The 27,430-nt window shown below is 41.6% G+C and overlaps 1 protein-coding gene across 2 annotated transcripts in view; it reads left to right on the top strand.

Annotated features, from left to right (window-relative positions):
* The window catches only part of KIF13B (kinesin family member 13B), a 205,586-nt gene that overhangs the window by 127,832 nt on the left and 50,324 nt on the right, over positions 1-27,430 (top strand). For both annotated transcript variants that reach the window (XM_079772493.1, XM_079772492.1), the window contains exons 19-30: positions 665-811; positions 3,351-3,500; positions 3,795-3,923; positions 11,775-11,945; positions 14,371-14,528; positions 15,993-16,125; positions 20,651-20,797; positions 21,407-21,436; positions 23,257-23,356; positions 23,911-24,037; positions 24,779-24,834; positions 27,289-27,413. In XM_079772493.1, coding sequence (XP_079628619.1) covers positions 665-811; positions 3,351-3,500; positions 3,795-3,923; positions 11,775-11,945; positions 14,371-14,528; positions 15,993-16,125; positions 20,651-20,797; positions 21,407-21,436; positions 23,257-23,356; positions 23,911-24,037; positions 24,779-24,834; positions 27,289-27,413 — 1,473 coding nt within the window. The remainder of the gene's footprint in view (positions 1-664; positions 812-3,350; positions 3,501-3,794; positions 3,924-11,774; positions 11,946-14,370; positions 14,529-15,992; positions 16,126-20,650; positions 20,798-21,406; positions 21,437-23,256; positions 23,357-23,910; positions 24,038-24,778; positions 24,835-27,288; positions 27,414-27,430) is intronic.

Here is a 27,430-nt window from a genome sequence, read left to right as displayed (position 1 = left end):
TCTTTTTTTGAGGTGAAATTCACATAACAAAATTAACCATTTTTAAGTGAACAATTCTGTGGCATTTAGTACATTCACAGTGCTGTGCAACTAGCATCTCTGTCTTGTTCTATACTGTTTTAATTTTAAATTTAAACTATATATATTTAGAAATTGATATAATATATTGCCTTCAAATGTGTAAATAGGATACTTTTTAGTTTACTCTTGTAAACATTTTGTGTTTTGTATGACATTAAGATGTTACCCATTCAGAAAAATTTAAACTTTTGGAAAGTGAACGATACTTTCTTAACCACCCGTCCCAGAAAACCGTCCCCTGCCATTCAATATTTATGACTCTCTTTCTACCCACTGATATTCGGTGGTCATATGATGGCCCAAATAAAACATTTTTGACTCCCATTACACATGGTCTTGTCTTTTGTGTTTTAAATTTACCTTTATATCTGACTGCAATATTTTAATTTTGGTTGCACTTGGATATAAAGGCACTATATTAAGCTTTGAGATTTCTGGGAAGCTTTGCAATGAAGTGAGTAACGAATGAGAGCTGTTTCAGTTTTGGTTGATGACACTTGACTGGTAGGTATAGAATGTTCAGGGTGAGCTTCCATGACGGATATCTTTGTGTTTCACTGAGTCACTCTCCCTGTCTTTGCAGCGAGGCTCTCTTCTTAGCGAACCTGCAATCCAGGTGAGAAGAAAAGGAAAAGGAAAGCAGACTTGGTCCTTGGAAAAGTTGGACAACAGGTTGTTGGATATGAGAGACCTTTATCAGGAGTGGAAGGAGTGTGAAGAAGATACCCCAGTAAGTTATTTGAGAAAAATTACTTAGCTCGTACTCAGAGAAGGAACCAAGCATTTCGGAATGAGCCTACCCATTTTAGGGGAAAATTGTTCATTTTTCCAAAATAGTAAGCTTATTTCTAGGATATTTATTTTAATCCTCTAAGTTGTTTAGTTAACCAAAAAATTTAATAACCCATTGTTCTGGCATCTTCTTTTGTTCTCTTCCTCATTTTGTATCCTCTGGATTTCTGGAAGAATTTTCTATATTCCATACTCACTTCTGTAGGTGTTACGTGTTTCTGTCTCCCGGACTGCACTGTGAATTTATTTAGGACAGAGACCATGCTCTTCTCCTTTCTCAACACTTTACCTCTGTAGGTAATTCACCTACAATATTTGTTTTGTTAATTGAACATCAGTGATACCTTAACATTTATACTATTAGGAACATATTTTGAAGGTGTCTTGACCTTAAGTAGGTGCCATAGATATGGACTCTGATACCATCCCCTCAAGTTGCCAGTTTTCTCATTTAGGCCAGCTGTATACTGTACATATTTAAAATAGAAAGATGTATTGTGCATATTTTTACATATTGTCAACACTCCTGTGTTCGCATAGAGTTGTTTTAATGCCTTAGCTTCTTGTTTTCCAAAAGGTTTTATTTTTCCAAATTGTCATCAATAAAAATGAATTTTTACTTTATATGACACTAGAGGCCCAATGCACGAAATTCGTGCAAGAGTAGGCCTTCCTTCCCCGGGCTGCCAGCGCTGGCTTCCCTCTGGCATCCGGGACCTGGGCTTCCCTCTGGCACCCAGGACCTGTGCTTCCCTCCCAGCCCTAACTTTGTCCAGAAGGTTGTCCAGAAGGACGTCCGGTCTAATTAGCATATTACGCTTTTATTATAGACTAGAGGCCCAGTGCATGATTTAATCATGCACCTGGTGCACCAGCGGGCTGTCCGCCGGTGCCCCAGGCCTTCCGAAAGCCTCCGGTGCTGCGGAGGCTTTCGAAAGGCCTTGCGCCGGAGCAGACAGGCGGCCAGGTCCCCCGCTTTGGCCTTTGATCGCGGGGGACCTGTCCGGCTGGCTGTCCGCAGGCGCCCCAGGCCTTCCGAAAGCCTCCGGCACTGCGGAGGCTTTCGAAAGGCCTTGCGCCGGAGCAGACAGGCGGCCAGGTCCCCCGCTTTGGCCTTTGATCGCGGGGGACCTGTCCGGCTGGCTGTCCGCAGGCGCCCCAGGCCTTCCGAAAGCCTCCGGCGCTGCGGAGGCTTTCGAAAGGCCTTGCGCCGGAGCAGACAGGCGGCCAGGTCCCCCGCTTTGGCCTTTGATCGCGGGGGACCTGTCCGGCTGGCTGTCCGCAGGCGCCCCAGGCCTTCCGAAAGCCTCCGGCGCTGCGGAGGCTTTCGAAAGGCCTTGCGCCGGAGCAGACAGGCGGCCAGGTCCCCCGCTTTGGCCTTTGATCGCGGGGGACCTGTCCGGCTGGCTGTCCGCAGGCGCCCCAGGCCTTCCGAAAGCCTCCGGCGCTGCGGAGGCTTTCGAAAGGCCTTGCGCCGGAGCAGACAGGCGGCCAGGTCCCCCGCTTTGGCCTTTGATCGCGGGGGACCTGTCCGGCTGGCTGTCCGCAGGCGCCCCAGGCCTTCCGAAAGCCTCCGGCAGCCATGGTACAGACGCTGAGCTCGCGGCGCCAGAGGCGCCGCGAGCTCAGCGTCCTTCTGGCCCAATCAGCTACCCCGGCCACCCTGAGTCCCGCCCCCTGTGCCTCCTGCTGGCCCAATCGTGGGCGTAGCGGAGTGATGGTAATTTACATATTACCATTTTATTATGTAGGATGTTTTTCTTAAAATATATTTTTATTTTCTTGTGTATTCATCTCCTATTTCAACGTAGAAATAAAACAACATTAATAGCAAATACAAAAAGACCTACCACACCACTCTCCTGTAAGGGGTCACTTCTCATTAGTAGCAACATATCTTATATTATTGTAGGAACAAGTAGAATAGATATGAATGAAAAATGAAGAGTTCTCCTATACGTTTTACTTCTTTTTGTAGTCAGTGTATGTCTTCTATGTTTTCATGGCAAGATTTCCAGGTAAAGGAGAAGGAATGATAAAAAGTAATGACATAGTCACAGGGATGTAAAGTATAGCATAGGGAATATAGTTAATAATACTGTAATAACTATGTATGGTGTTAGATGGGTACTAGACTAATTGGAGTGATCACTTCATAAGGTACATAAGGTACCACTATGCTATATAACTAAAACTAATAGTATTGTATGTCAACTGTAATTAAAAAATAAATTTTTAAATTAAACAAAAAAGAAAGAAAAGTAATGGCATTATGGGGATTGCTCTCTCATGGGTGAAGAATGCTGACCATTTATTCTAAAATAGGAATGGGGAGGGGAGAGAGAGAGTAAGCACAATACAGTGCTATACTTCAGCTGAGTTTAATGACTTTATTAGAGTGCATCAAAAAGTGGTGGGTTGAATTCATTTTATTTTAGTTAATTTTCTGAGGTTGTATGTTCCGAATCTTTTTGAAGGTAATACGGTCTTACTTCAAGCGTTCCGATCCATTCTATGATGAGCAGGAAAATCACAGTCTCATTGGGGTGGCGAATGTCTTCCTTGAGTCCCTCTTCTATGATGTGAAGTTACAATATGCTGTACCAATTGTCAACCAGAAAGGAGAGGTTAGTGTCATATGCATGCCTTTATCCTGCAGAGAATGGTTCACTGAACAGTAGAGTATTGATAATATATAGTTACCATTTTTCATCAATAATAACAAGCAATAGCTGTATGTGTTATTAATACCTGTGTTTTTATACTGCCTTATGGTGATTATTCCAGGTACCTTGGAAGAAAGGAACTATTAGAACCTAGGCTTCTAAATTCTCATTTACCAGTAACCTAATCACTTGACTCTAAAGCAGAAGAAATAACAAACTCTGGAAAAAGGACCTGCTTTTCCCTCATTGTTGCAGGTGGCAGGTCGGCTGCATGTCGAGGTGATGCGGATCAGTGGTGACATTGCGGAAAGGATTGCCGGAGGAGATGATGCTGCAGATACCTCCTTTGATAAGGAGACCCATGAGAACAAACTCACATGCATGGTAAGTCCCCATTTCATTTACAAGTAGGATAAGTGTGATGGATTTTGAGGATTGTGGGTATTTAGATGATAAATATTGTGTTCCTTTTTAAAATTTTGAAAATAGCTATCTCGAAATAAATCTTTAGTATTTAGTATTTTATCATATACTAGAGCCCTGGTGCACGAAATTTATGCACAGGTAGGGTCCCTAGGCCTGGCAGGTGATCAGAGTCGATTGGGGCCTTCCGGCTGCCAGCTGGCACCTTCCTTCCCTTGCTACCAGCTGCTGGTTGGGGCCTTTCTTAGTTCTGTGCCGCCCCCTGGTGGTCAGTACACGTCATAGAGAGCAATCGAACTCCCAGTCTCCCAGTCGAACTCCTGAGGGGGCAATTTGCATATTAGGCTTTTATATATATACTAGGGACCCAGTGCATGAATTTGTGCACCTTGAAAGGAACTGTGGGCCACGAGGCTGCGGTAGGCACAGGAGTGGGTGTTGGCCCATCCTCCATGCCCCTGCCCGGTCCCCAGTTCCCTGTCTGCTGGCAGCCCCACTCCTGCCACCACTGCTCCCACATTCTGACGGTGCCAGCCCCACTTGCACCTGCTGATGGTGCAGAGCTATTGGGGCTGACACCAGCAGCGGGTGCAATCGAGGTCAGTGCCGTCAGCGGGTGCGAGTGGTGGCTGCTGCCCCGATTGCCCCTCAGGAGCAGTGGGAGGTGGAGGAGCCCTCAGGGGTGATCAGGTCTGGCAGCCGTCACTCTCACCCGCTGCTGGCGCCGAGTGATCAGGACCAGCTCCAGGCACCATCAGCAGGTGTGAGCGGCGGCTGCTGCCCCGATTGCCCCTCAGGAGCAGGGGGAGGTGGAGAAGCTCTCAAGCACGATCAGGGACAGCAGCCGCCACTTGCACCCACTGCTGGCGCTGAGTGATTGGGACTAGCACCAGGCACTGGCAGCGGGTATGAGCGGCGGCTCTGGTGCCGGCTGTGGATGCAAGCGGGGCTTGCCTGGATGACAGCAATTGGCGCCCCACTTTGGTCTAGCACCCCTGCTCACCTGCTCCACCATCCTGCCACGGCCAGTGCCTGCCATGTTTCGCACATGCCCCCTGGTGGTCAGTGCATGTGATAACGACCGGCTATTTGGCTGTTCGGTTGTTCCACCGTTCGGTCTATTTGCATATTAGCCTTTTATTATATAGGATCGATTCTGATGTCCTGGTTAGCCCGGTACTTACACTGCTTTCTGCTGTGAAGCCTTGGAGAGGTTACCTCTTTTCCTCTGGGCCATTTCACTCCAAATTTATATGGATTTGTGTTTATTGGAACTTTTTTATAGAGAAGCTCAGTTTTTTCACACAACTCAGGCCTCTGATTCCTGCTGATGATAGAAATGTATTCCAGCCACAGTCCTGTTCCTATGTTCCTGCCATCAGTCACTCTTCACCCTGTTTTTCTATGATTTTTTTCTCCCTCTTCCCCCATGTGCCTTTACCTATGCTATTGTCATGTCCTAATTGCAAGCCCTTTTCTTCCTGCTCTTCCCATGCATGCTATTCATGGCCTTTGTGTTGAGTGTTATCTGTCAGACATTGTGCCAGGCACTACAAATATAAAGATGAACAAGACAGGATTCCAACTCTCAAGGAGCACTCTGTGTGGTTCGTGTCTATGTGTAAGGGTGGCACACAAGTGAACAGAAGACTCCAATGTTGTATAACCCTGGTGCTCTGAGGGAGGTAGGCCAGACATTCTGGGACACTAGAGGAGAGGTAATTGATTCTAATAGTAAGGTCTGAGGAAAATTTCTGGAAAAATGAGATTCCAAGTGAACTTGAAGGAGTGTGTGTTATGTATAACTCTTACCCCAGAAGGAGCTATGGCATTTTCATGGGAAATTGCTTGGTAGATTTTAGGTAGGTTATCACATTCCTATCGTCACAGTCAGCAGAGGTAGTGCCACCTCTGTCACTCATGACAATGGGAAAAAAATCCCCTCAGACATTTCCAAATCCACTCCAGTGAGCCATCCTGCCATTGCTTAAGAATCATAGAGAAACCAGTTAAAAAGGTTTTTGAGGAAGAAAAATTAGAAAGGGGCATTGGAACAGTGTACAAGACCATTCAAAAGTGAAGTAGAAGAAGCCTGACCTGAACTCTTACTTCATAATCTATCCTATGTCCAGTTCTGGGTCTTAGCACATGTTTCTAGGATGGAAGTTGATATTGAAAGTAGGCATTAGCTGCCAGGCATGGGGAAGTTGGGCTACTTTCTGCAGGTCTTTGCATATATTAAGAAGGCCTCATATGTTTTAAGTCAATTGCTTCAGGATTAGCAGGGGATTCTTAATTCCCTAAAAGGTTACTCTTTATTGTATTGTACTTGTTTTGCTACCATGTCCTTTAAGGTTATAGGATTATCAAAGATGGAGACATAGGCTTGATGACTCCATATGGCCCATTTTAAAGGTGATGAACCAGTAAATGCAGCTGTGTGAAAGATCAACTGTGTGAGTTTACCATTAGTAAAGTAACACAAAGGACACTATCTCATTTGGAAAATTTATCTTGATCACTGTTAAGAAGTAGTATGTCCTGGGTAACAAGCTTTTTAAAAAAATAAAGTTTGAAAATCTGAAGATTTTTTTTTTTAGTGGAAGATATCAAACATAAAAGTAGTGAGAAAAGTGTTATTGATCCCCAATCATCCTCCCTGGACAATTATCAACTCATGGTCAGTCTTGTTCCATTCATACACCTAAGCCACACCTGCACTGATTCCTTCCCTTGGATTATTTTTAAGCAGTTCCAGACATCATATTTCATCCTATATAATAAAAGCCTAATATGCAAATCTACCAAACTGCTGAACGACTAGCAGACCGACCGGTTGCTATGATGCGCACTGACCACTAGGGGGCAGACACTCAACGCAGGGGCTGCCCCCAGCCTGCAGGCCCCAACTGGTGGTAGCAGCAGGGGGCGTGTCTGGCAAGCGGGCGGTGCCAGGCCAGCCAAAGCAGGTGCCAGTGGGGGCCCCCAATTGCCCCGCCATTTGTCCCACAGATTGGCCCTGATCGCCAGCCAGGCCTAGGGACCCTACCCATGCATAGATTTTGTGCACCAGGCCTCTAGTCTATAAATAGTTTAGTATCTCCAAAAGAAGAGTACTTGCCCTAGCCAGTTTGGTTCAGTGGATATAGCGTCGACCCATGAACTGAAGGGTCCCAGGTTCCATTCCAGTCAAGGGCATATACCTCAATCGAAGCTCGATCCCTGGCCCTGGTTGGGGCACATGTGGGAGTCAACCAATCGATGTGACTCTCTCTCATTGATGTTTCTCTCTGTCTCTCCCTTTCGCTTCCACTCTCTCTAAAAATCAGTGAAAAAATATCCTCAGGGAGGATTAACACAACAAAAAAGAGTACTTAAAAAGATCAAATAAAACTAAAATATTATAATAAAAAATGAATGCTTTCTTAAATATCATGAACTGTCCAGTCAGTTTTTTTTATTGTCTTAGTTGACATGTCTCTGAAGTCTGTCTTAATCTTTAGGCTCAGTCACTTGTGGGTGTTCTTCCTCTCTGCTTCTCTTTGTCTCCCATTCTCTCTTATCCTACAATTTATTTTAGAAAATGGGCTATTATCTTATGTTTTCTCATAGTCTTCATTTTACTGATTGGTATTATTTAACATGTTATGCTGTATTTTTCATTAACTGCTATGTAGATATACAGGCAATGTATGGGGAGAGGAGTAGAGAAGATACTTCATTATTTTTCCATCAGAAGGCACATTATGTCTGGTTCTCTTTCAAGGTGGTTAGCGATCATTGGTGTTCATTACCTAGACATTTCATTAGGTATTAGAAAAGAATGATGCTATAATTCTATTTTTCCTTCAGTTGCTAGCTGGAATACTTCTATAGAGAGAATCTTTCTATTATCAACTATTTTGCTATGGTAAATGTTCCAGTCTCTCCCATTATTTAATCATTTTCAAAATAATAAATTGATTTTCCTACTAATATCCAAAAGCAGCCAAGGAAATTTCTTTTTGATTTTAGTTTTAATATCATTATGAACTTTTAGATTTAAATATATTTGATGTGTTTCAATCCATTGTATTCATTGCCTATATTGAAGTTCAGATGACCCCACCTTTGGCCTGAGGGGCCTCTTCAGTTGGTTTTTTAGTCCTTTGACACAACCTTAACCCTCATAAACTCTGCTAGCTTTCTTGCATTCAGATACGATGAACATTCTGGTCTCATCCTGTACATTTCCTCTCCTAGACCTGGATTTAGTCATTTCTCCAGGGAACCTGATTCCTTTTAATGGAAAGTGGTTTTTAGAGACCATATTCTGAGCATATAATAGCCTTTTGTATAAAAGGAGTAAGACAAATAAACTGAGTTATAGCAAACAAAATATTATTAGAAAAAACAAACCAAACCAGTCTGGGGACACTTTTATTGCATGGGTAAAGAGAGTGTTGCCAGCCCATAAAAGAAGCCTGGGTTTATTTTTCTGGGGTGAAAGAAAGTTTGTACATATTAACATATTGATATTTTCAATTACATTAGATACAATTAGTGTATTTTAAAATTCTAAACCACATCAATGTCTTTTGACATTGTTGGGCTCCAGTATCTTGAGCAGTGGTGAGCTGATTGAAGTCTGTGGTATCCTGACACCTTGTGGTGATTTTTGGTTTCTGTAGGCAAAAACTAAAACTGTAAAAGAACCCCAAACCTATTTCTAGATATTCCTCATTCTGTTATATCCTGTTATTCTTCATTCCTGGCATTCTCATTCCCGAGAAATTGCCTGTAGGGAAAAGTTTAGTATATAAAACCTTGTTTGCTTATTTATTTTAACCCTAAAACTGAGATTGATGTCTTAAAAAAAAAAAAAAAAGGCTTTCAGGTGGAATTCAATCACAAGGGGTACGTATGTACATATTGAACAGCTATCCACTCAAAGCCTTTTGATTCATTTCATTTCATTGGTAATGGTCATTCCTCACACCAGTATCATTAGCTAGCTATCCTGTTACACCTAGGAGAAAAACTAAGCCTAAGGAAACTAAAATGTAATTTTAAAAGTAATTTGCTCAAAAACAGAAGCTAATAAGTGGCAGAGAATTTTATTTGGATCTATATACTGCAAAATCTTATAATCTTCCCAAATACCACATTGCCTCACCTTAAAGAATATAATAATCACTTTTAACACTTAATAAAAAAGTGACAGTTTTTAAAATTTAAGAAAAATGTAATTGCTGAATTCAGATTGCCGTATTTGGTTCGGATGAATATAATGTACTAGAGGCCTGGTGCACGGAATTAGTGCATGGGAGTGTGTGTCCCTCAGCCCAGCCTGCACCCTCTCCAATCTGGGACCCCTCGATAGGATTGGGCCTAAACGGGAAGTCGGACATCCTTCTCACAATCCAGGACTGCTGGCTCCCAACTGCTCACCTGCCTGCCTCCCTGAATGCCCCTAACTGCTTCTGCCTGCCAGCCTGATCACCCCCTAACCACTCCCCTGCCAGCCTGATTGATGCCTAACTGCTCCCCTGCCAGCCTGTTTGCCCCTAACTGCCCTTCCCTGCAGTCCTGGTCACCCCTAACTGCCCTCCCCTGTAGGCCTGGTCCCCCCCAACTGCTCTCCCCTGCAGGCCTGAGTCCCCCGCCAACTGCCCTTCCCTGCAGGCCTGGTCGCCCCCAACTCCCCTCCCCTGCCAGCCTGGTCACCCCTAACTGCCCTCCCCTGCTGGCCATCTTGTGTCCACATGGGGGCAGCCATCTTTGACCACATGGGAGCAGCAATCTTTTGTGTTGGCGTGATGGTCAATTTGCATATTACTCTTTTATTAGATAGTTTAGAGGCCTGGTGCATGGGTGGGGGCCAGCTGGTTTGCCCTGAAGGGTGTCCTGGATCAGGGTGGGGATTCCCTTGGGGCGTGGGGTGGCCTGGACGAGGGGCCTGTGGTGGTTTGCAGGCTGGCCACGCCTCCCAGCAACCCAAGCAGAGGCCCTGGTATCTGGGATTCATTTATCTTCTATAATTGAAACTTTGTAGCCTTGAGTGGAGGCCTAGGCCAGCCAGGGTGTGCGGAAAGCTTGGCTTCCTTCATTACTGGGGAAACCCAAGCCTCCTGCTCGCTCCGTGGCCGTATCCATCTTGGTTGGGTTAATTTGCATACTTGTTCCTGATTGGCTGGTGGGCATGGCTTGTGGGTCTAGTGTAGGTATGGTCAGTTTGCATATTACTCTTTTATTAGATATGATTAGTCAATTCATCTTTCATAGCCTGTCAGGGAATTACCATATAGATTTTCAAACTCTTGTTGCTGTCACAGGAAAAAATGGATAGCAGGAGTTTCCATTTATTGCTTAGCCATTTTTATGGACCTAGTATAGAAGAAAATAAAGTCATTTGCTTTGTGAGATTTTATGTGGCATTATTAAGACTTCTTCAAGTGCTAAGACTATTATATTTGTGTTTGCTGACCTACATCAACTTTTCACACATATTCAAATCTACTTTTGTTAAATTTATTTACTGGAGATAAAGTACATCCTACAACATGCAAGGAAGAGACCAGTTGAAGAGTAAATAAATGCTCAGTCATATGAAAGTTGGTCTAATCAGTTATAAAATCAGAAATTAGTTTCACTTAATTAACTTTAGGGTTTAGTTTCCTTCATAATTGGAGGAGTTTTAGAATGTTACAACTTAACACAAAAACTTCAGCTTAAAAAATCAATTTGATGCTACCTGTCAAAAGAAATATTTAGAATATTTGGCTTCTTTAAAATCTGTTATGGGCATTTCTTTAATCTTCACTGTTCACCCCTCCAGATCTCCAAAGTATACATTCATGAGGCCTTTAAAGTTTCCCCCAAAATGCTCTAGTCACATGTAATAGTCTACTTGAGAGCCTTGTTAAAAAGAAACAAACTTTAAAATATCAAGTAAATGGTTTTTTGCTTATTGGCACGTACACATTCTTCATCATTCTTAACAATTCTGTGTTCTTATGATGTATTCATTAACCAAATTTGTGTCATGGAATGGTGTTGATGTTTGAGAGCTTTCTTCTTCTGAGTTGATTATTGTTAATCCTAGAGGCCTGGTGAACGAAATTCATGCACAGGGGGGCTGCTCTCAGCCCAGCCTGCACCCTCTCCAATCCAGGACCCCTCATGGGATGTCTGACTGCCAGTTTAGGCCCAATCCCAGGGAAATCCCGCTCACAATCTGGGACTGCTGGCTCCTAATTGCTCACCTGCCTGCCTGCCTGATTGCCCCTAACTACTCCCCCTTCCAGGCTGATCACCCCTAACTGCTTCTGCCTGCTGGCCTAATCACCCCTAACTTCCTCCGTCTGCTGGCCTAGTTACCCCCAACTGCCCCCCCCTCCTCCTGCCTGGTCCCCCATTACTGCCCCCCCCCCCCAGCCTAGTCACCCCTAAATGCCCCCTCTGCCAGCCTGGTCGCCCCACGCAGCCTGTGTTTGGTTGTCCGTCTGTTGTTTTGGTCGTGATGGCCCCTGGCTTTTTATATATTAGGATAGGATGATTTTGATGATGTTATAATAAATTAGAATTTAAATGCTTTTCATCAGTCTATAAATGCTTTAAAACATCCACCTTTATAGTCAAGGTTGTTACCTTTGTTACCCTTGTCAACCTCTTGCTAAATATGACTAGGGCATAAGTACAGTCTAGAATGAATGGGATTTGGTCAACATAAACCAACAGTTAGTGTCAGTCAGGACTGAATCCATGTCTCTGACTAAGTATTTCTTTGAACTCTTTGAGTTAAAAACTAACAGAACCTTCCTTTTCCTTCAGGTTAAAATACTCCAAGCCACTGGGTTGCCACAGCATCTGTCCCACTTTGTATTCTGCAAGTACAACTTCTGGGATCAACAGGAGCCAGTAATGGTCGCACCGGAAGTGGACACCTCATCCTCTCCTGTCAGCAAGCAGCCTCAGTGCATGGTTGTCTTTGATCATTGCAAAGTAAGTGTGTCTTCCAGACTTGGTCAACATTTAATTGCTCAGGTAGACACAAAACAAGAAAATGAACCTTATTTAGTTGAATAATTTGGTACCAATATGTGTCTTGGATCAGAGTTTCTTAGAATTGTGCTGTATTAAAAATCTGAAGTGTTATCAGTACATTACGCACCTTAAACTTACACAATGTTGTATGTCATTTATATCTCAGTAAAGCTGGGGGGAAAAACAAAACTAAACCAAAGTGTCAATGCAGTTAACTCATCCATAATCAAAAGTTAACTTTTGTGTGAATACTTACACACATACACACTCTTACATATGTGTGTGTATATGTGTGCTCTTTTCCAAAGGGAATCCAGTTTTTATATTAGACTAGAGGCCCAGTGCCTGAAAATTGGTGCACTGGAGGGGGTGCCCCTCAGCCCGGCCTGCTCCCTCTCACAGTCCTGGAGCCCTCAGGGGATGTCCTACTGACGGCTAAGCCACAGTCTGGACTCCCTCTGTGGGAGGCGGCCAGGCTGATCAGGGAAAACAACGCCCATCATCCTGCTGCTGCTGCTGCTGCTGCTGCTGCTGCTGCTGCCACTAACAGCCGCAGGGGCTACAAGGCCTGAGCCCTGGGCCTCATGGCTGCCGTGAGCCCATGGCTACTGTGAGCCTCAGGCCTCATAGCCACCGGGGCTCATGGCTGACTGAGCCCCAGGCCTCACAGCTGCCGGGGCTTATGGCTGCCTGAGCCCCGGGCCTCGCAGTGGCCTGAGCCCACGGATGTCTGAGCCCACGGCTGCCATGAGCCCTGGGCCTCGCAGCCACCAGGGCTCATGGCTTCCTGAGCCCGCAGCTGCCTGAGCCCACGGCTGCCTGAGCCCATGCCTGCCATGAGCCCTGGGTCTCACAGCCGCCAGGGCTCATGGCTGCCTGAGCCCATGCTTGCCATGAGCCCTGCCCTCGCAGCTGCCAGGACTCATGGCTGCCTGAGCCCCAGGCCTCACAGCCACCGGGGCTCATGGTTACCTGAGCCCACGGCTGCCGTGAGCGCAGCACCATGTAGCGCCGGCCTCCCTGCCTGTGTCCACTCCAGGGCTGCCTGAGCCGCCATGCCTGCTTGGGCAGGCCCCCCCTGCCTCTGTCTCGTCTCTGCTCCAGGCCTCATCTGCGCGCGCAACCTTCTCCTGTCTGGTTGTGACCCGTTACGGGTTCCCAGCCTTATTTGCATATTACTTCTTTATATAGAGAGATTACTAGAGACCCGATGCATGAAATTCGTGCAAAGGTAGGCCCTCGCAGTCCCGGCCGTGTAAGCTGTCTCTCGGCCCTCGTGGCCCTGGCTGTCTCAGCCCTCACTGCCCTGGCTGCCTCACGGCCCTGACCCCCGCCCACTGGTCATTCCAAAAGGTTGTCTGGAAGGCCATTCCACAGTTTGGCCATTTGGTTGATTTGCATATTGTGCTTTTATTATTATAGATTAGAGAAATTGTCATCTAAAAAGGTTAAGACACCAGTGTTTTAGAGAAACGTGGAGACAGAAAAGAGACAAGAACTGACTTTATTGAGTACCTAGTGCTCTGCTAGGCACTGATGTTATTCGCTCATTTGACCTTTACCACTGTTATATTTGATGAGGGTGCTTTTTTCCAGCAGAAGAAGCCATTCAGAGAGACCAGTTTGCCCATGCCTGGTAACCAGCAGAGCTGGGAATGTCAGATTTTAGATCCCTTTTTTCTACTGTGGCACAGTTGACCTATCTCATTTTTTTTCAAGAGAGAAATCTCTAATTATTTAAAATATAGGAATACCTTTAGTGTATTAAGATCAAGAGAGAGTGAAAGAGATGGAGATTCTATCACTTTTACAAATAAATTGTTTTAGAGCTTAATCCTAACTATTGCAAAATGCTGTCTTAAATCTATGTTGTAAAGATTGACAGGGTGGGAGAATTTTTTAAAAAATTTAGGTGATTCTTTTTTGTACTGATGATCATTTTTTATTTTCTTTCCTATTATTGGAGATAACTTTCTAAAAACTGGGAAAAATATTTTTCCAACACACTGCTACATTCTTTTATATCAAGACATCATAGATCATTGTTATAATTCTTTTTTTTGTTATATTATAATTCTTAATATAATTGTTTATACTTTTTAAAATTGCTCTCAAAGTATTGCTAACAAAACAGAATACAATGCTGGTCTTTCACAATAGATTTTTCAAGGTGAAACTTTTTTAAAAAAATTAAAGGTATCATCATTTTTAAAGTCAAGAACCTTAGACCATGTGAGAATTCATTATGGATGTAATATAACAGCAGTTCTGTTCTATAACTAAAACAGTCTTTTCTATTTTTCTTCTTCATGAAGTATATGGTACAAGTTATCATAAGGTAAACAGAAAGTGTTTCCTCTTCTGTGCTTTTTTTTTTTTTTAGGAGTTTTCTGTTAACATCACTGAAGACTTTCTAGAGCACCTTTCAGAAGGGGCCCTGGCAATTGAAATATATGGCCATAAGATGACCGATCCACGGAAAAACCCAGCCCTGTGGGATTTGGGGATTATTCAAGCAAAAACACGTAGTCTTCGGGACAGGTGAATTTTGGAAATCCATCTGATTCCACTTACAATTTTTACAATTTGCTAGAGATTAATACTGCCGTTTATAAAGGTTGTCCTTTTCTGGGTATTATCACTAGTAATAGATGGTGGTGTTTCCAGGGCATTAATAGCACAATTAAACTTCTTTAGAGGAGTGAACTTTGAAGTGTGATAGAAGAAAGTTAAATATATGGGTAGTTAAGTATACAGAGTGAAATACATTTTTGGAGAATAGATAGCTTATTATGAATTACTTCTAATTAATCAACTGTAGAGAAAAGGGATCAAGATATGCTCTAGAACAGTGTTCGGCAAACTCATTAGTCAACAGAGCCAAATATCAACAGTACAACGATTGAAATTTCTTTTGAGAGCCAAATTTTTTAAACTTCTTCTAACGCCACTTCTTCAAAATAGACTCACCTAGGCCGTGGTATTTTCTGGAAGAGCCACACTCAAGGGGCCAAAGAGCCGCATGTGGCTCGCGAGCCGCAGTTTGCCGACCACTGCTCTAGAATTCAAGTTTACTTATTTTTCCTTAGCTCAAAGTTCTTTTCAGGTGGCATTGGTGATGGGAGGAGGCAGGCTTATTTGTTGACCAGGATTTTAAAATAAGAGTTTTTAAAAAAAGGTGTTAAAAGGAAATGACTGAAAGAGCACATATATTTGTACTTTTGATCTATTTTTAAATGAAAACCAGATGTTCTTATTTTGCAGTTAGAAAGTTTTAGAAAATTCTACATTAGACATTGAGATTTTTTTCCCTGATTCTCTTTTTTATGTGAGCAAAGATACTTGTCAAATTCCTAAAGCATATATTTATCTACTTATGAAAAGATAATCACTGTACTTGCTCCTGTCCCACTGGTTACAATGTTTAGATTTTTAAATAATCACTAAAATAGATTTGAAGTTATCATACCTTTTTATTTTTTAAATATTTTTTTTATTGATTTCAGAGAGGAAGGAAGAGGGAGAGAGATAGAAACATCAATGATGAGAGAATCATTGATTGGCTCCCTCCTGCAACGCCCCCTACTGAGTATCAAGTCAAAACCTGGGCATGTGCCCTGACAGGGAATCGAACCGTGACAATCCTGGTTGATAGGTTGATGCTTAACCACGGAGCCACACCGACTGGGCATCATACCTTTTTGAACGAAATAAAAGAGCCATTTCTGGTTCTGGTGTTCTACATGTTCAGAGAAACTCCTCTAGTAATGAACTATGGAAATGACCCCTGAACATATAGTCTTAGTTCTGATACTATTTGTTTAACTTTGCTTTCAATTATATTTGCTAATATGTACTTGCATATTACTCATTGAGCTACAGACCATTCTATTTCACTACTCTGTTTGGAGGTCATTATCATTGTTAATTCTCATGTAGGAGCCTAAAGCTGCCTGTATTGAAATAGAAATGTATGATTTTCCAAGAACTTCAACTATTTCCTAGATGGAGTGAAGTCACCAGGAAAATGGAATTCTGGGTTCAAATCTTGGAACAGAATGAGAATGGTGAATACTGCCCCGTAGAAGTAATTTCTGCAAAGGATGTGCCTACAGGAGGAATCTTCCAACTCCGGCAGGTAATAGAATTATGAATATTATTCTGAATGTTCACATTAAAGTCTTTGGTACCATAAAGCTTACTGTTGGATTTCTTTGACAGAAATGTCAGTGATAATTAAAGCTAGACTGGCCAACTCCATTTCTTATGTTAAAATCATCTCCTACTTCATGTGTATTTTCTTTCATCTTAAAAAATGATTTATTATTTCTACTTATAATATTTTGAAATTAAGTAATAAATAGATAAGCTTTAAAGAACAACTTAGCATTGAATTGTACAAAATAAAACATATCAAGTAACATTAGAATATTTATAAAAACAGGAGAAACAGTGATATGACAGGAAGAACAAACCTCCAGAGTCTAACCTGTTAGGGTTTCCCGTGAGCAAGTCCAGTGACCTCTCAGAATCTTTAATCAGGTGCAGAGTGGAGGTGGTGATAATACCAACTTTGTAGGGTTGGTGTGAAGATTAGAGATATTGTATATGAAGCACTGTGCTTGGCACATGGGAGGTGAGAAGTAATTTTTCCTCCTGACACCAACCAATGCTCTGCAGACATTAGTGGGTGTCCTACTGTTCAATTCAGTTTGTACCTTACCTGCCAGAGTTAGCTCAGAGTCCACATGTTTCAGGGCATAGACTTAATCACAAAAGTGCCCTTGCTTCTGATTCCCGTGCCAAATATCGGGTTCCCAGGTTACCCATACTTCTGTTTGACTTGGTTGAAGTCAGGGGCTCCCATAACACTCCTCCAAGGGTTTGATAAATTGTAGAATGACTCACAAAACTTGGGAAAGCCTATTACATACTGCTACCCGTTTATTATAAAGGATACAATGCAGGAACGGCCAAATGGAAGAGATGCATGAGTCAGGTATGGGATGAGGAATGAGGAACTTCATGTCCTCTCTGTGTATGCCACTCTCCCAGCACCTGGATTTGTTCATCAACCAGGAAGCTCTCTGAACCCCATCTTTTGTAAGTTTTTATGTATGTTCCATTGTGTAGGAATGGTTGATGACACCATTTGCCATTGGCCATAATCTCCAGCGGGGTGAGGCTGAAAATTCCAACTTCTAATCAAGGCTTGTCTTTCTGATGACCAAATTATCTGGGGGCCTGCCAAGGGTCGCCAGATTAAGTCACTTTATTAAAAGATGCACCTATAACCTTTATCATTCCGGATAGTCCAAGAGTTTTAGGAGCTGTCTGCCAGGAATGAAGGAGAAAGATCAAATATCTTTTTATGATACCACAGGATGAGTTAAATAAATGCCACTAGGCAGATATGATACCTGCCAGGAATCAATACAGCAGGGAAATACGTGGGAACCATTACTTGACCCCAGGCAGGTTGTAATCTGGAAAGTGTCGATGCTGCTAACTAAAGATGAGAGAATATCCTAATAGAATTTACATAGTATATTTGGAAATACTCCTTTTTTTGCCATGCTTTATATTAATTCAAAATTTAGTAGAATATTGTATCCTATGATGGTTTCCATACATTAGAACAATAGTCAAATATTAGAATAGCTCTAGTAAATGAATGTTCAAATCATTCATAGCAAAATATGAGAAAAGGTTAAAGGAAAAAGAAAGTTTGCTTAAATATTTAAGTTTCTAAATGTTTTAATAGGAGGAAGATGAAAAGCATTTATTCTCTAACCCCAGCAAATGAATTTTAGCAAATTCTTCATGCATGTAAGGTCAAGGAACTGAAAGCAGAAGGAAATTAGTTTAAATTATAGCACGAGATATAGACATAAAATAGGGTTCTTAAGGGTGTGAAGAACATCTTTTTCTGAACATCTGTTAAATCTATATATATCCTTGTTAGATGCCTTAGAAATTCATCTCCTGGAAGGCAAGACCAGATAATTTTCTGTGGTTTAGTGTAAATTGAATACTTAAGTATTTGTCATACTTCTGACAACCTATATTATAAGTGTTTAAAGGTAGGTTGGGTTTATCAGGAAAGACTCTTTTTGAAGGATGTGCATCTTGACCGGGATGCTGAAAGTATCGTGCAAAGGCTGGAGATTTTTTCATATGTAAAGGACAGGGATGAACAGTAAAGATACAGAGGTTGGAATAAGGTAGAACGTAACATGGGGGGAGAGCTGGAAAGCAGTGACAGAAGAGGTTGTAACTGATTCATGGAGGGCGTTGATGGTAGGCTCACTGAATTTAATATATTTCAAAATTGGAACCTACTGTTCTTGAACAGGAAAATGGGAGGGGAAACTGGTTAGGTTAACATATGAAATTGCTGTTTTATAGTTAAAAAATGGTTAAATATCAGCAGTTACAAGAAGTTCAGTTGAAAAATAAAAAGAAATTCAGTGAAACTGTTTAAGTATACTGATCAAAGCTCTTCCTGTGGAACATTGAGCCATTCCTGGATCTTTTCCCTCCTTCCCTTCCCTCTCCTTATCTTGAATCCTCCCCAAAGTATATGTACTTCACCTTTCACATTTGGGCACACATTTAAAATAGATCACTTTCTGTCTTAGGCAAAGTAAATAATTGACTAAACTATTTTAGACATTTAAAATGTTTTCTGAGGTATTCTTTCCACAAAATACCTGATGTATAGTCCTTGGAAAATATGAAATCAAAAGACATCTGTAACCTATCTTTTCAAATCAATAATTGCCTTAGTTGACTTTACTGATAATGCAAAGCTCTTGGGAATTAAAATATGATGGAAGAGGGGAAGAGTAACTGACTTGAAATTGTATATTCAAAATCTATTTTTTAAGTTATATTTTTAATTCTGTAATTTATAAACCAGCTTTGAAGTCAGTAATTTGGGGATGCTGAGGCTTTAAAGCAATGTATTAATGGAATACTATGCTGCCATAAAAAAGAAGGAATTCTCATCATTTGCAGCAACCTGGATGGAATTGGAGAACATTATGTTAAGTGAAATAAGTCAGTCAATGAAAGAGAAATACCACATGATCTCACTCATTTATGGATAATAAAGAACATTATAAAATTGAATAAAAAGATAGATACAGAGACAGTAAAGCATCAAACAGACTGTCAAATTACAGGGGGAAGGTTAGGGAGAGGTGGGGGAGATAAGAGATCAATCAAAGGACTTGTATGCAGGCATATAAGCATAACCAATGGACGCAAAACTCTGGGGGGTGAGGGCATATATGGGAGTGTGGGGGGGCAATGGTAAGATATGTACACATATAATAAAAAAATTGGAAAGAAAAAAAAAAGAAATGTATTGTTTCATTGTAAATATACAGAGATACACATATTCTGAAAAAATGTGCCTAGGAAGGGATATTCTCTGATCAATTCTTTATTTTGCAGCTTGGTTAAACTTGTTTTATTTGGGGATTAGACCAATGAATCCAGGATAGTATTAATCATTCTTATTTTTATTTTGCTTATTACTTAAAGCAGATCATATTATATAGGCTGGGTTTGGTAATTTGTTCTTTTTTATATTTTTATTTTTAAATATATTTTTATGGATTTCAGAGAGGACAGGAAAAGGAGAGAGAAATAGAAACATCAATGATGAGAATCATTGACCGGTTGCCTCCTGCACGCCCTCTATTGGGGATTGAGCCTGCAACCAGGCACGTTCCCTGACCAGGAATCAAACTGTGACCTCCTGGTTCATAGGTGAATGCTCAACCACTGAGCCACACCGGCCAATCTGCTCTTTTCTTAAAAGTCTAGGTAACATCTGTCACTATACTCTTTAACTTAAAATATCATGTATATTTTTCTACAGCTACATTTTATTATATATAGTAAAGTTTTAAGCAGTTACCAGTATTTTTACATTTAATTATATAACTAGTTTTTTGTTATTCTTAACATTGCTTTATGATTCTTTAAATGCATACAGCTACATTTTATTATATATAGTAAACTTTTAAGCAGTTACCAATATTTTTACATTTAATTATATAACTAGTTTTTTGTTATTCTTAACATTGCTTTATGATTCTTTAAATGCATACATCATTTACTTAGAAGATATTACCAGAAAGTTGAATTGCTGGGTCAAGGAAAACTTAAATTTTTTATTCAAATTGCTTTGCAGAAAGCTTTACCAATTTATATTCCTACCAATAGTGTATGTAATTTAATTACTTTGGGAAATATTGGAAATTGCCTTTTTAAAAGATAATTGTCAGCTTAGTAAGTGAAAATAAGTATGTATCATGCTAATTTTAATTTGTATTTATTTGATTATTAGTAAGTTGAACATTTTTTATTGTCTAGCTATTTGAGTTTCTCTTATTAGAATGTTTTCTTTTAATGTTTCTTGTTAAAAATTTGTAAACCATATATTTGTTCTGTGACTTTCTACTTGCTTAAAAGCTAATTTATCATGATTAGCTTTTCAGTTTGTAGTTTGCTATTTCACATTTAAAATATGAGGATAGTATCTCTAAATTAAATGCTTTTCCTAACATCAGCCTGTAGAGGTCTCTGTAAACCAAATTTTTACAAATCAAACCAATTTTAAGAGGTAGTTAAAATTATCTGTGATACAGGGGCAGTCCCGGCGAGTACAAGTGGAAGTGAAGACTGTGCAGGAGTCTGGGACGTTACCACTGATGGAAGAAAGTATATTGTCCGTTGGCATTGGGTGTGTGAAAGTTAGAGCACTCAGATCCCCGAAGACACATGAGACCTTCCATGTGAGTTACTCTGCCTATTATGTTCTTGTAGAAAGACCCATTAGGTGAGCGTATCTGGGAACCTGTCAGAAACTGCCTTCCACGAATAATTCTTTCAATATTCCTTTTGTTTTCCTTTGCTGTCTTTTTTTTTTTTTAACCTGGTATTTCACTGTACCACACTGTTGGTTTTGTCCTGGTACGTGTCAAGCTGAGGGTTAATCAAACATCTTAGCCTCCAGAAAGTCCTCAGTGCCTACTCCTGATTAACCTCCTCCATCACCACCCTCTGCAGAAACCCCCTACAGGCTTGTAAAGACTGTCTGCCAGCAGGTGTTTGATTTCCCCTGGGGAGTGGGACTGTAAACCCAGCAGGGGAAGTATTGTACTGGTTCCTGGAAAAGGTCAAATATATGTTCTTCACTTTCCCATGAGAAGCTCAAGGTTTTACTCCAACCTTCTGAAAATTATCAAACCAAGAGTGAGGGTGAGCATGGGCGGGAGATGAAGCAGTATATTATTCATTAAATTAGAAAATATGAAGTCTGGGGAAAGATTCAGGTTGTTTAGCATTGCCTGATGCTTGGATAATTGTTTTGGTTCTGCATAATGTTTTTTTTTTTCTTTTAGGAGGAAGAGGAAGACATGGATAGCTATCAGGTAATGAAGCACCTGTTAGCCTCATCACATAAGTTTGATTAAAGTACCCATTCCTGAGTCTTGCTGTACTGTTACTTAATAATAACACAATTAATTTTGATTCAAATATTGCTTTTTCTCAGATTAATACAGTAGGGAAGAATCAGTGTGCTGTAGACTGTAAAGCCATAGCCTGTACAGTCTGTTTAGGTTGGGAATCATTTGTGACCTTTATCATTTTCCTAACCTGGAGCTCCCCACCCAGGTTTCCTACAGATCTATTTCTGCAGATTCTCTTCCTTATTTGTTCTGTCTTTGCGTGGACTCACCCACCCCTTTCCCAATAACAGCTGTGTCATACTGCTCTTCAGTCAAGCCATGCTCCTAGATATTTGCCTTATTTTAAGCCAGGTCTTGCTTCTCCCACTTCATGGAGTTATACGGGTTTGGTTTTGTATCTCCTCCTGCCCCTCCCCTTTTCCTAATTTCCTGTAAAATTCTGTTTATGTCTGTTAAGTTTTATCTTGTTAGTCTTGTTAGGACTCTCAGAGCTCTTTGGATCCTGATTATGTCATCCAGTGTAGTCACTCTCCTGGTTTTGCATCATTCTAATTTGATAAAAATGTCTGCCTTCCTATATAAGTCACTGATAAAAATATTGTATCACAGAGGGTTAAATACAAAGTCCTATGGCACAACAATAGAGACTTCTTTGAAGTTGACATTATTTCATCAATCACTGTTCCTTGTATGTGATATTTCAGCCATTTCTGATCTGATTCAAGTAGACTCATTGTATATTTCTCCATCATGTCCACAAGAATGTCATGAGCTATTTGGTTAAGTGCCTTAGTGAAATCCAGATACACACCATATCCACAGCATTCCACTGATCTACCCAGTCCTGTACCTTTATTATAAAAGGAAATGAGGTGAGATTGGTCTACAGTCAGGTGTCAACGAGCAGAATTGTTTGGCTGTTGATAATGCCCCTGTTCCCACTCCCCTCCCCTCACCAAACCAAGGGAGAGAAACATGTTGTTTGTGGAGACTAGTGAACATGTTGAAGACTGTAGTAAAGAACTTTGAAGAATTCTTACAGTGGTCCTAAAGGATATAAATATGAAGGTTATTGAGTAGCATTTGTAATTTTTATCCAACACTGAGACTTTGGAGAAGATCTTAGTTGTGAGTGCTTGGAGTTCTGCACTTTGAGCCAATAGAAAAAAACTGGTTCTGGATATCAGAGAGTAGCTTTTCAGAAAGTCTTACTCTAGAACAATGATGCTTTAATTTCTGAAAGTTACTGTTCTGAATAATGGCTGGAGCCAACTAGTGACGATAATAGACATCTGTATATATAAAAGTCTAAGTGACTGTTGCAACCAGAATGACTGGAACAATGGGTTGACCAGTCGCTATGACGTGCACTGACCACCAAGGGGCAGATGCTCAATGCAGGAGCTGCCCCCTGATGGTCAGTGCACTCCCACAGCCAATCTGCAGCCCTTCTCCTCCAATTGCCACCCGCGCCCCCCCCCCCCCCCCCATCGGCCCCAATATAACTAGAGGCTGGTGCACGAATTTGTGCATGGGTGGGGTCCAGCCGGCCCACCCCAATTGGGCTGGGCCAGCTGGGGGGAGCGGTCATGGGCAGTTGGCTGGCTGGCCCCACCCCCTGGTCGAACTCCCTGTCAAGAGGACAATTTGCATATTAACCTTTTATTATATAGGATACTTAACATTTTTGAAGCACATTAGAGTAAGGTAAGATAGAGCATCGGTTTTAGATATATCACCTACACATTATATTTGCTGTCATTTCCCTTGTTTTCTTCCAGGATCGGGATTTAGAGAGACTACGTAGAAAATGGCTAAATGCGTTAACAAAACGTCAGGAGTACTTAGATCAACAACTGCAGAAGCTTGTCAGTAAACATGGTAGGAAAAGCACATTGAATATTTCTCTCCCCCCATTTGCAGCCACGTAAATTAGAAGTAAATGAACACATCAGTTATGGGGATGGCAAGAGCATAGGAATGTTATTTGTGTCATAGCCTTTCCAAAGAACATTTATCTAATTGGAGTGATGTCTCTGCATAGGTCTCCCCTGGCCCCCACCAGAGAAAGAGAAAATATGGTCCACAAAATAAACATTGTCCCTCAAAAATAACTTCAGGAAGACGCTAACATTTCTTGATTTCTTGTCCAAAGTACTTGAATCCTCTGACTCTGGAAGAAATTATTCGTGTGCTCTTCCACTGTAGGCCTTCCACGAATTGGGCATGGCCTCTGTAAGAGTACACCAGCCTCGCTAGCTTATAGTTTTTTTATCATAATTTTTTTTTTAATCATGAATTCAGGAAGTTACAAGTTTCTAGTGAACCCTCATCAACAAGTAACTGAAATATAGACCAATCCTGTTGATACACAGGACAAAAGTGTAAGTAGCAGGTGAAATAGCCCTGTCTGATCCTCATTCCTGATGTTTTAGATAAAACAGAGGATGATGCTGACCGTGAAGCTCAACTTCTAGAGATGAGGTTGACTCTAACTGAGGAGAGGAATGCGGTCATGGTCCCCTCCGCCGGCAGTGGGATTCCAGGGGCCCCAGCAGAATGGTATGCATGCTGCCACATGTCTCCTAAAGTTCTGAATGCTCACTCAGCCAACGGCTTTCTGTGGGAATTTTGCCTGTGCTTTAATTAATGGAAGGCTCATTGCAGCATATGGGGGAACAGTTGTTTGAATTAGAGGAAGTGTTTAAATTATTTTCATGAGTTGGAATAACTATGGCCTAAAATTGTTTTATTAAATAATATTGTTATGGGCTCAAATAATTAAGATTTCTGAGAATCTTAATCAATATTTAGTATCAGTGCACTTAGCACTTAAAAAAAAATAGTTAATATGTTAATTACTTGGGTCATTCCCTTAAAAGACCATTTGGTCATCATAAAATTGCATCTCTAGGAGTTTTTAGTTTTGGTGCTTGTGAAAACTGTACTGTCAGCAGATTTCTGTGCCACTTTATAGAAATTAAAAATAGTAAATGAAGCCATATGGGGCCCTTAGGTATATAATTTTATAAGAAAGTAACTTTAAACAAGGAAGCCTCATTTATAAACAGGTATATGCGTCTTAGAAGACTGAGTTCTAATTTCAGAGCACATGATAATTACACCCGAGAGCACCCGAGAAGAGAGGCAGCACTTACCGTCAGGGCTCTGTGGCATCTCTGATGTTTATTAGAGCAAACCCAGAGTTATTGTTGGCTGGCTGTGATTAAGGCTGTGGCACCATGTCCGTGCTGCTGAGACTGTCTGCTTTATTTGAGATGCTATTTGTTCGTTATGTTTTAGGACCCCAGTTCCTGGGATGGAAACACACATTCCTGTTATATTCCTTGACTTAAATGGTAAGTTAGGAGGTGCTTTTGGAAGGCTTACCTCTGACGCATTATTGTCCATGTAACACTTAGATTCTAACAAAGGATGCTGTTGGGCCATTCTGTAGGCCTAAGGTTCGGGTTCACTTTATGTGTGCCAAAGGACTTGATACTTGAACAAGAATGAACTTTCTGAAAGAGTAATATTTTTGTAACAGTGATAAGTATGTTTCATCATGATGTGTTCTCACATTTCATTCTACAGCCCTCACTGCTGTGTGCATGCTTTGTTCTTTCCTCAGTTTAGGAAGGTAGTCATGTTTTCCTGCACTTAAAATTAAAGAAGAATTCTTAGAAAAGGCTTCTCTCTGGAAGGGACTAATGACTAGTGATTGCTTATGTAGCCTGTTTTCTTTTATCTGATGCTTCCTTAACATTGCCTACTAAAGTTATCACTTTTTCTGTGAGTTCTTATGTCATTCATCCCTACCTTGCCTATTTTTTAATGTCATTTTTTTCTGACATTTTATGGTCATGTAAAAATATTTTGGGTGTGGCTACATTTTACATATACTCTATCTGAGGAGGAAAAATAAAAATGAAGAGGTAGATTAAAGAGCTAAAAATAAGTTAAAAGTCAGCAGTTGAATTCCTAAAACATGTGCAGAAGAACTGTGTATTAAAAGTAACTATGTTAAATGGGCAAGATGGGATGTCCTCAGGGCTTTTCTTTCACTGAGCTGGAAGTGAGTTATGATATCTGAGGTTTTTCACATCTTGTGCTGGTTAGCTTATTCAGACACATGGGAGAGTTTCATATACTTAACCACTTCCACTGTCTGTCCACCTGATAGGGTTTTAATGTATTGCTGCAGTGCTCTCTCCTACCTTGTTCTCTTGAGCCTTGAACCTAAAGGTGACTCTGGCCTAGTCTTACGCTGAGTTCCTGGATAGGTGAGCTCTGTGTGTGTGTGTGTGTGTGTGTGTGTGTGTGTGTGTGTGTGTGAGAGAGAGAGAGAGAGAGAGAGAGAGAGAGAGAGAAGACTAAGCCTAAAGAAGACCTGTTAGTATGGATATTCCTAGACCTGATCAGGAACTTGTTCAGCCTTATGCCCATTCTTGATCCGCCTAAGCCCACATACTAAAAAGATACCTTTGATGCCTACTTACAGCTTATGGATAGGGAGTTAGGAGGACAGGTTTGGAACTGAGTAACCGAAGGGACAGTGACAGCTAAATGTAGTTTGTGATCCTGGATTGGAACAATGGAAAAATTTGAGTATGGACTCTATCCTACCTAATAATAGACAAATATGCAAATTGACCGCACCTTTGCTACGCCCAAGCCACGCCCACCAGCCAAGCCACACCCACCAACCAATCAGGATGAGTATGCAAATTACCCCAACAAAGATGGTGGCTAATTTGCATATCAAGACAGCTTAGAAAGAAGCCAAGAGATGCTGAAGGGAGCAAAGCTGCGGAGAAGCAAGCAAGCTGCGGGGAGGAGAAGGGAGAAGCGGAGGCGGGGCCGGGGGAGAAGGAAGGAGAGCAGGGCGGGCTGGCGGAGAAGGCGGGCCAGGGGACAAGGGAGGAGTGGAGGCGGGGCCGGGTAGAGTGCAGCAGGAAACCCTACTGCAGAATTTTTCCTGCAACGGAAACGCTAGTATATATATAAAAGCCTAAGCGACCAAACAACCGGTAGACCGGTCGCTATGACATGCACTGACCACCAGGGGGCAGATGCTCAATGCAGGAGCTACCCCCTGGTGGTCAGTGTGCTCCCACAGCGGGAGCACCACTCAGCTGATCAACAGACGCCAGACACAGGGCTCACGGCTGGCCACCGCAGCCCCGAGACCACAGCGGAGCAGCAGCGAGCCTACTGAGCTGTGAGCGGTGGCAGCTGCAGGCGCAACAGGGCCAGGATGAGCAGGAGCGGCAGGAGCGGCAGACTGCTTGTTTCAGCCCCATCCCTGCAGGCTACTCCGAGGGTCACCACCAGAGCAAGAATCCATGCACCGGGCCTCTAGTATTGTATAATTGGCTACAGGAACTAGAAACCCCTCCAGTTTCTAGTTCCTGTAGCCAATTGATTCTTTTAATGAACTCAACTGTCAGATAATCAGAATCATTCTTGCTTCTCCTTTTTTCAGTGCACTCTCAGGGAATTTGGGTTATAATCTTATCATTAACATTTATGGACTGACCTTGAGTAACCTCTTGGGTATTTTGGCTTCAGTTGCCTTTCATGTAAAATAAGGCATAAAGGTAGGAGATTGGGTAAGATAATTTCTTGAGGCACTTTTCATCTCTAAGATCTTGAACTGTTAATGGTCATCATCCTTGTCATGTAAGATTTTAGAGCCAAAGGAAATGAAATTTGAGGCAGAAGAATTTTAATACCAAGCACATTGAAGTTTAACTGGTAGGGGTTATCCTTTAAAATGATCTTTGTACGTAATGGAACTTCCTTGCTTTTAGCGGATGATTTCAGCTCTCAGGATAACCTTGATGACCCAGAACCTGGTGGATGGGATGCTACCCTCACTGGGGAAGAGGAGGATGAGTTCTTTGAACTGCAGATTGTCAAACACCATGATAGAGAGGTAAGTAAAACATAACT

This window comes from Cnephaeus nilssonii (genome assembly GCF_951640355.1).
Source record: "Cnephaeus nilssonii genome assembly, chromosome: 5".
NCBI classification, from domain to species: Eukaryota; Metazoa; Chordata; class Mammalia; order Chiroptera; family Vespertilionidae; genus Cnephaeus; species Cnephaeus nilssonii.
This window is presented reverse-complemented; position numbering and strand designations above follow the sequence as displayed.